Below are 10,202 nucleotides of genomic sequence, written 5' to 3'. Positions count from 1 at the left end.
TTTTTTTTTTTTTTTATTTGAAATAATTACGTTAAAGTACTGGTTCCATAAAATATTTGAGCCTTCTCTGATATAAAATGTAGGTTTATTACATTAAAATAAAGTAGTAAAAATATCAGAAATCCCAAGAAAATATCGATTATTAAATTGATAATACGAATTAATAAAATTTCTCTATATTTATAATATTCAGATGGGTTTTGTTTATTTTTCATGAAGCTGCGGAATATATTATGCCATTCAGAATGAAATATAAATTTATGTTTTATTAATATAAATGTATTAATTTTTTTTTTTGAAAATATATATTCACTGAACAATTTTGGTGTACATATTACATAATATAAACAACTATTTATAAGTGATATGATATATGTAAAAAATAATATGATTGATACAATATATGAAAATATAGACATTTTTTTTTGCTTTTTTTTTTTTTTTAAAATCTCTTCTTTTTTCAGTACAAAATATCTATTTTCATAATTTTCTAAGCATTTGGTAAATACACATTTTTTATTAATTAAATGAATTATTTGATTCATATGAAATGATTCGGTTAATTTATCTTCAATAAAATTGAAAGAAATATATTCATCCTTATCATTTAATTTTAATTTATTTTCTTTATCTTTATTATATTTATCTAATTGTTCCTTATCACAATCATTTTCATTATTATTATTATCATTATTATTATTATTATTACTACTACTAGGAGTAATATTTTCAGAATATATATGTTCTTTATCTTTTTTTGATTTATCGATATTTTGGAAAGCACATTTTTCATTACTAAAATTATTCTTTTCATATGAATCACTCTCAAAAGGATCAATAAATAAACTACTATTTTTATTATTACTATCACAATTTTTCATATTATTCTTTTGTATATCTTTGTCACTCTTACTATTTGTATCATATATATCTGTAAATTTGGTTTGTTCATTTTTATCTTTTTCAATATTACTTTCTTTATTTGTATCATTATTATTTTGTTTTTCTTTTACTTTTATTTTTTTTATTATGTCTTCTCTTCTAAAAGCTTCTAGGACTAATGTATTTACGTGATCATGGACCATATTATACACATACTTTTTTACATCATATAAAATAAATAGCGCACTTATGTTTAGTTCATTTCCACTTTTTTTTTTAAATATAGGTATATTATTATAATAAATGAGATAGAGATAATTCACTTTATTATTGTCTTCATTTTTTGTAGTGCACATATTTTTATTTAATTCATTGAAATTCTCAATAAAAGCAAGTTCACCTACAATTCTGAAATTTTTCCATTCTGAATATTTTTCATGTTTCTTTTTTAATTTAAAGTTTTCTATCTATATAAAGGGGTGTAAAAAAAAAAAAAAAAAAAAAAAAAAAAAAAAAAAATAAATGTAAAAAATAAAATGAAACAAAATAAATTGAAATCAATATTATATAATGCAAAGGATCATGCAAATAGTACAAGGAAAATTAAAAATATAAACAAATTAGTGTATACATTATTTATACATATTCATTTTAAAATGTCTTGAAAAAAAAAATTTGCATACATACATACATACATACATACATATATATATATATATATATATATATATTTATTTATATATTATTTAAAAAAAAAAGTATTCCTTTTTTATCATATATAAGATTACATATTTATCTGTAATGTGGACAATAATATATATGTTATCATTTGAAAAACCATATAAATAATATTTTGTATCTGGATTAATTGTTGCTATATTTTGAGGGAAAAATACACTTAAACATTCATTTAATTTTACATCATAATTGATACCACTCATTTTGCCTAATTCGAGATTTCATTTTATCAAATTATTATTCTTATATATATATTATATATATTTTCTTATTTCATAAAAATAATATATAAAAAAAAAGAAAAAAAAGACCTCTTAAAAATACAAATGATACATTTTTTTTATATGAAAAAGAAAAAATTGTGTACACCATTTCCTTTGAAATGATAAAATTGTATTATTTTATATATTTTTATTATGGTTAATTCTTTTCTTTTTTTCAAATACAAATTTCTAAATGAATTTTACTATATACACGTATACATTTGTATTGTAACATAATTAAATAAAAAAAAAAAAAAAAGAATAAATAAAAAAAAAAAATTATCTAGATCACCCAAAATATTTTATCAATATATAATATATTCTAATTCTTACATATGTATATAAATATTATTTATAATGTATATTATATATATATATACATATATATATATCTAGATCGATCATACAAAATAAAATAAAAAAATATAAAGCTTCCCATTTTTAATATATACAAAAGAAAAAATTAATAATAAACACACATATAATGAAGCATTTTACGGATTTAATGGTATTGGGATTTATTTATTTATTTATTTTTTTTTTTTTTCTCCATATTTTATTAATTCATAAGATCATTTAATATAACACATATTTATAACTAATAGTTATTATATATATATTGATTCATTTAAAGATTACATTTAATATAATTAATAATTAATAATTTTCATTTTTTTTTTTTTTTTTTTTTTCTCTTTCTATTGATTGTTTTATTACCATTATAATTATAGAAAAAATAAAAGTACCATTTTTCATAATTGTTTTTATGAATTTAACTTTTTCCACATTTTATTTATATTAAAAAAAAAAAAAAGTTTTGTTTTTATTTCCTTTGAACTCATTTATTTCAATGATGATACAAATTATTATATCAAAAGGTTTTTAGCACGTTACATAAGAAAAATATAAGAAAAAATGTCATAGAAAAAGAGGAAAAAAAAGAAAAACCAAAAAAATGCATATTAAAAAATTAGGTATATACTTGGATAATTGTAACAAAGGCTATACAAATATTTTTTTTCTGTATCCATACAATAATTATTTTCCTCTTTTAAAAAAATTCTGTACAATAAACCAATTTCAAAGACCCATATGTATAGACAATAATAAGAAATTATATTATACTTTTAAAAAAAATAAATTACATGTGCGCAACTTATTAACTAAGAGGGATGAACATGAGGTAGATAATAATAATAACATCACTCCCCTTTTTAATAATAAATTAATTATAGATAAAGAATTAAATAGTAATAAAATATTTTCGCATTATACAAAATGTTATATACAAAAAGAAAGTGAACATATTTTAGTTTTATGTCTTAAAAAATTGAATGAATATGAAAAAATAAAAGATAAAGCAAAACTAAGTGTCTTCATCTATGAATTACAGAATTTAAGCAAGTCGAAAATTTCATTTAATATTTTAAAAAATATAGATATCATAAATAAATTATTTATACACATTAATGAGAATATTCAACATGCATCATCTCCTTCTTTATTATTATCCGTGGCCTTAAGTTATAGAAATATAAAATTAAATAAATATACCTATTTTAAAAATGTATTACGAGCTGTATGTAATAATATCAAGGTTTATAAAACGACCAAGTTAAATAAATTACTAAGAAATGAAAACAACAACAACAACAATAATAATAATAAAGAGAGTTATGAATATACAATTGAATTACTTAATAAAAATAAAAAAAAAAATAAAAGTAAACAAATTAATATGCTAAATGTATATACAAATAATATGAATAACAGCACATTATGTTATATATTATATTCCTATTCAACTTTATTTACGATATCTAATTCTTATTTATTATATATTTCTAAATATATATTGTTAAATCCTGGAAATTTAAATTATTTAGATATATTGTCACTTTTATATTTTTTAAGTAGAAACAATTTAAAAATAAAAAAAAATGATTTACTATATTATAAAGATATACAATTAAATAATATAAATAAAAATACTACAACTAATACTTCCATTGATAAAAATGAAATTAAAATAAGCACTCAAGATGATTCCTATTCGTTATGTAAACATAAAACAAACATTAATGATACCAAAAAAAATAAAATAATAATCAATGATATATCTGCTCTAAAAAATATAAATAATAAATATGATGAATATAAAAATACATATATGAAAATATTAAGAACCATAATTTATATTATAAGTAAAAGAAAAATGCTCTTCGAAAACCCAAATATTTTAATCTTAATATTATATTATTATTTCAAATTGAATTTGATACCTATACAAATATTTTATAAACTTCATTTTAAAATAAAAAAAAATATTAAAAATATTGACATAAAATATGTATCATTGTATTTATACATTTTAAGTAATATCAATTTTAATATCAGCTATTATAAATTCATATACAAATATTTGACCAATGTGTTTCAGTATAGACAAAAAGAATTTAACATTCTTTCTTTATCCATGTCATTTTATTCACTTTCCAAGAATTTTTATTTTAATGACCAGTTTATAAATGTTTGTTTGAATTTATTCTTAAGGTAAACAAAAAAAAGAAAAAAGAAAAAAAAAAAGAAAAGGTTAAAATGAAGGATTGTATATATTCACATATAATAATAATATATAAATATATGTTAGTTGTATTATTAAAATTTTATATGTACAACTTTATTCCATTTTATTATATTATTATATATGTTATTAAGACAGTAATACTTTTTTTTTTTTTTTTTTTTTTTTTTTTTTTTTTTTTTCAATATGGCTAGTTATATAACTATTATATGGTAATATATACCTATATATATTTATTTTTTTATTTATTTATTTTATATATTTTTTAGAAATGCAAAAGGATTAAACGATATTCTCATAACGAATATTATATATACCCTTGGAAGATTAAAAATAAAAAATGATGAATTATGTGACACATTATGTGATATTCTTTCTGGAAGAATGGAAAGCATGTCCATTTTAAATTTAAGCTTGATTGTTCATAATTTATCAAAACTTAATTATAAAAATGACAATTTTTATAAGTTATGTTTGGAAAAAGGAAAAGAATTGTTTCCAATATTTACAGCAAAACAATTGGTAATTTTTACAGAAGGAATGATAATGAATAATATTTATGACTACGAGTTTATTGAAATGTTTTTCAATAAGCTAATAAAAATAGACAATATTGAAAATAAGAAAAAAACAAATATATTAAATAAAATATGTTTTAGTTTAATTTTAGAAAAGCAAGATTTTATAAAAAGATTTCCTTTATCTATTAACACCATGATATCGAAACATATGGATTATATTCAGAAAAAAAGTTTTATGTATATTCATGATGAAATAGTAAATATATTAAATTATTTGAATGTTGAAAATTTTGAAATTTTAAAAGAAAAAAAACCATATATGTTTGATATATATATTCGAAATAATGATAGTATATATATAGATATATTATCACCGAAGGAATATTTACATGTTAAAAAATTGGACATTTCGAACAATCACGATAATAATAATAATAATAATAATAATAATAATGATAATGATAATAATGATAATAATAATGATAATTATTATTATTATAAGGATAAACAATTGAGTGCATTTATTGAACTGAAAAAAAGACACATGTCTAAATTGAATGCAAAATATTTATACTTTGACAAAACTAGCTATTTATCTCTAGATAGTATAGATAAAAAAATTAAATTTATTAAAACCTTTTTGGAAAAAAAATGTTCATATAATTTTAATTATATAAATAAAACAAAAGAACAACAAAAAAAAGATATAAGCACCTTACTACTTTTTAATGAAACACAAACAAATTATTATCAAAATAAGATAGAACAACAAACGAAATTTATAAAAGATAAAGATATTATGTCACGGTATCATAAAAAATATCCTATTAAAAATAAAGATTTTTATTTATTTCTTTCTTGTGCAAAAACTGAAAATATAATAAAAAATTATCATAAAAAAAAAAAAATTAAAGTAAATTATAAGGAACCTTTAATAAAACAACAACAAATATTTGTCAACTGTGATGAAAAATTATTGTTACATGAAAACAAAACAGAATTATTTAAAAATACTTTTACTGAATATTCAAAAGCTATGATGAGCAAAGAAAATAATCCTTTTTATAATCAATATGAGAAAGAAAGGAAGTTTTTATTTCATAAAAAATGTCATGGTTTAAGTAAATATGAATATATTGATGAAAAAACTAATAAAATCGTAATAAAAAAAATGTCTTAAAATGGAATGATAAAGTATATTTTAAAAATATCTCAAAAAAATATATATTAAAAAATTAATTAAAAGTTATATACATATATATATATATATATATATATATATGTACATGTTTAACCGTTTGATATTTTTATTTTCCAATTTTGTTTATTTGCTATTTCATTAAATTATTTATTTGTTTTGACATTATATGATAATAGTTTTTATGACACTATTTATTCGTCATTTATATTTATTTGAAAGGAACCTATAAATAAAATAAATAAATAAATAAATATAATATTATATATATATATATATATATTTATCAGTCATATTTCATATTCAGTGAACTTACACTGGGGATAATTTAACTCATATGTCACGTATGCCTTAATTTTGAACCTCTTTAATATGCCTTTAATAATACCAATAATTAAAATTAAAAAGTAATGAATAAAATTATTTTTTTGATTTGTTTCATTGTCTATTAATAAATGCTGTAAATAAAAACCTATATCATTTTCATTAATTATATAGACACCTTTTTTTTGTGTTTGTATTTTATCTGAATTTTTATTAAATAAAATATACCAAATATCTTTTGAAATAAATTTTAAAATATCCTTAACATCATAAAATTCATTTTTATATATTAACATCCTTTCTATTAATTTCATACCTATACATTTCCCTATATCTTTTAATTTGCTTGATACCATATTTATAAGATCTCTTTCATTGTTTTGTATTTTCATATATATATCACTATTCAAATTATTTTTTCCATTACTATATATATCATTATTATTTATTTTATTATTACTCGTTTTTTCATTTATGTTTTCATTAATATTTTCATTTATATTTTCATTTATATTATTATTAATATCCTTTTCACTCAACTTTTTTTTTTCATTTTTTACATTTTTATCTATTTTTTCATTTTTGTTAATTTGTTCCCTTGAATCATTTTCTTCCTTTTCATCATCATAAAAAGGTAGTCTTTTTTCATTTTCCTCATCCTCATAATAATTATCACTACTGCTGACACTACTTAAATCAATATCCTTATTTCGTAATAATTCTATATTTATCTTAACAATTTCATTAAATAAAAGTAACAAACTAGTTTTAGAAATTTTACTTTCACTCATATTATACCTTTCCTTTTGTCAAATGAAGAACAAAAAAAAAAAAAAAAAAAAAAAAAAAAATTAAAATATATAAGCATATGACATATTATAATATATATATAATATATATATTAATAAAAAGATAACAAAAAATATTTTTATATGTAAAGGTATGTTGTTCTTAAATATAAAATAATATATCTTATACTCAAACAATTTTATACAATTAATATATATATTATTTATACTCTTAAAAAAAACAGAAAGAATATATATTGAATATATTCACATATAAATATATATATTATATTATTATATATATGAATTTCGTTCTTTTATGCACACTCAACATATAAATTAAATATAAATTTTTTTTTTAAATGGCAGTAAATATATAAATTTTAATATAAATAAGGTTATACATATATATATTATATATATATATATATATATATATATATATATATATATATTCTTTTCTTTTTTTTCTCGTGTTGCTCATATTTATGTATATAGTTTTAATAGGGACTTTTGTATGAGTCAAAAAAGAAAAAAAAAAATATATAAGAATGTATTATTAATAAAAATATTATATGTGTACATATATATAAATATTTATATATACATTATATATATAAATATTTATTTTTGGAAAAATAATATTTATTTCGATAGATCATTTTGTACATTAAATAACCAATTTTTAAATTATTTTTAAAATGGTATGTTTTTAATATTCATTTTGTAAATACAACTTTTAACATCATATATGTATTCATAATACATATAATTTTTTTTTTTTTTTTTTTTTTTTTTTTTTTTTTTTTTTTTTTTTTTTTTTTTTTTTTTTGTGTATTCATATCCATTTGATGCTTTTATATAATTATTTTTCCCATTTCATTATCTCCTTTTATCATAACATATAATTTATAAAAATGAGTTTTAGGACGAGAGCTAGTAATAATTTTAATAATGATTATTCCCATGATTCGAATTTATTAATCAATAAATACACCACAAGTTTCAATAACACATTCAAGAGAGATATCAAATTTATACAAATCTTATTTCCTTCTTTTGATCTATATTCAATTACTTTTTTCTTTTCTTTGCTGTTAATATTTCTATTTGTTGTTATAGATATAATCTTTTTTAATTTTAGTAGTCCCCTATTCATAAATGAGTAAAAAGAGATATAAAAAAGGAAAACAATAAGACTATATAAATATATATATATATATATATATACAATTAAATTGTATGTACATATGCATAATAATTAAAACTGAACGTTCAATTTCTTTTCTTTTTTTCTTTATTGCGTATGTGTATTATTTCATTACAATTTTAATATTTTAATAAGTTTTCCTTTTAATTCATTTATTTTTTTTTTATATATATAGAGATGTTCTGAAAAAAATTGGTATAAATCGATTTGCTGTTTCAAATAATTACCAATATTATAAATTAGTAACTGCCACCTTTCTTCATTCAAATATATGGAATGTCCTAGTACTACAAAAAATTAATTATACCACATGTATATGAGAAGAATATATATGAATATATATATATATATAATTTTTTTTTTTTTTTTTCTATTTCTTCCTATTTTAGATTAACACGTATTATTTAATGAATATAGGAACAATAATTGAAAAAAAGTAAAAAAAAAAAAAAAGAAACAAATGTACATATTTATATATATATATATATTATAGTTGTGAACGAAATTTTAGTTAGCCTTATGGACATGTAAATTTCATTGATGTAAACCCATTTTTATTTTATTTTATTTTTTATATATATTTTTTTAAATAGTTATGGAAAAGCAGAATATATAATTATTATGATATTGAGTGTAGCTTGTGGAAATTTACTAACATGTGCTACTTCGAAATGTTTAGATGTAAGGAACTATGAAAAATATAATGAAAGTAGAACATATAAAAAAAAAAAGAATGTTTTATAAAAAAAAATATACTAAATTAATGTATGTATGTATTTTATTATATATATAGGTACAAATGGGTATTAGTCCCATATTGTCGGGTTTTATTGGATTATTTTTACAAGATATTATTGTTCACTATTATGAGCTTATTGATAAATTAAGCATATTTGGAAATTTCATGTAATATATATATATATATATATATATATATATATATATATATATATATGTATGTATAGGTGTCTATTTATTTATATCAATAAACACTATATTATTCCCCTCTTTTTCGCCTTATAGATTTTCTTTTCTTTCATTATATTTAATGATTTCTATATTTTCCTACAATGGTAATAAATTTTAATATACAAATATGCACATATTTAAATAAACATATATATATATATATATATATTTATTTATTTATTTATTTATACCTTTGTCGTATGTATAATTATCAAAAAATTATGTACTTTTATTTCCTTATAAAATAAATGACATTTTGTTTTCTTTTTAGGAAATGTACTTGGTAATGTTGGAGGTGTACTAGCAGGTGTTAGTTACCCTTATATTTTTAAAAGCGATAATTTTCATGGGTAAAAATAGAACACAAATAAATATATAACCAAATACATACATATATATTTATATACATATATATATATATATATATATATTTATATAATAATTTTTTGTTCTCCTATATTTTAATTTTTGTCAATTTATAGGAACGATAAGAAGTTAAAAATTATATTTGCCATTTTTATTACTTTATTGCTAAGCGGGTCCTTAGCTAGCTTAATAGTTTTCAAATGTTAAAACAAAGATGTTTTTATTTTTTTTAATAACATAAAATATATACATATATATATTTAATTATATAATTAATGTTTATTATTTATTATTTATTATTTATTATTTATTATTAATTTTTTTTTTTTTTTTTTTTTTTTTTTTTTTTTTTTTTTTTT

General features: G+C 17.4%; 4 protein-coding genes across 5 annotated transcripts in view; 2 read left to right on the top strand and 2 right to left on the bottom strand.

Annotated features, from left to right (window-relative positions):
- Window positions 1-1,823, bottom strand: part of PRSY57_0617300 (N-acetylglucosamine transferase) — a gene marked incomplete at both ends in the record, with an annotated part of 3,947 nt that extends 2,124 nt beyond the window's left edge. For both annotated transcript variants that reach the window (XM_020114614.1, XM_020114615.1), the window contains 2 exons: window positions 31-1,349; window positions 1,671-1,823. In XM_020114614.1, the coding sequence (XP_019970686.1) occupies window positions 31-1,349; window positions 1,671-1,823 (1,472 nt within the window). The remainder of the gene's footprint in view (window positions 1-30; window positions 1,350-1,670) is intronic.
- Window positions 1,824-2,838: 1,015 nt separating this feature from the next.
- On the top strand, window positions 2,839-6,168 carry PRSY57_0617200 (hypothetical protein; the record flags this gene model as incomplete). Its single annotated transcript, XM_012906547.2, has 2 exons — window positions 2,839-4,436; window positions 4,737-6,168. The coding sequence occupies 2 exons, from the start codon at window positions 2,839-2,841 to the stop codon at window positions 6,166-6,168; spliced, it is 3,030 nt and encodes a 1,009-aa protein (XP_012762001.2).
- A 212-nt stretch (window positions 6,169-6,380) lies between these two features.
- Window positions 6,381-7,301, bottom strand: PRSY57_0617100 (trafficking protein particle complex subunit 6A, putative; the record flags this gene model as incomplete). Its single annotated transcript, XM_012906546.2, has 2 exons — window positions 6,381-6,412; window positions 6,503-7,301. 2 exons carry the CDS (start codon window positions 7,299-7,301, stop codon window positions 6,381-6,383), a joined length of 831 nt encoding a protein of 276 aa, XP_012762000.2.
- A 914-nt stretch (window positions 7,302-8,215) lies between these two features.
- PRSY57_0617000 (rhomboid protease ROM10) lies at window positions 8,216-10,050 on the top strand (the record flags this gene model as incomplete). The annotated part of the gene is made up of 8 exons (XM_012906545.2): window positions 8,216-8,463; window positions 8,684-8,792; window positions 8,898-8,944; window positions 9,102-9,189; window positions 9,302-9,414; window positions 9,532-9,581; window positions 9,749-9,827; window positions 9,960-10,050. 8 exons carry the CDS (start codon window positions 8,216-8,218, stop codon window positions 10,048-10,050), a joined length of 825 nt encoding a protein of 274 aa, XP_012761999.2.
- Between the last annotated feature and the right edge of the window lie 152 nt (window positions 10,051-10,202).

The sequence above is a fragment of the Plasmodium reichenowi genome, chromosome 6 (assembly GCF_001601855.1).
Source record: "Plasmodium reichenowi strain SY57 chromosome 6, whole genome shotgun sequence".
In the NCBI taxonomy this organism is placed as follows: Eukaryota; Apicomplexa; class Aconoidasida; order Haemosporida; family Plasmodiidae; genus Plasmodium; species Plasmodium reichenowi.
The sequence above is the reverse complement of the archived record's forward strand: the minus strand, read 5'-3'. Positions and strand labels throughout refer to the sequence as shown.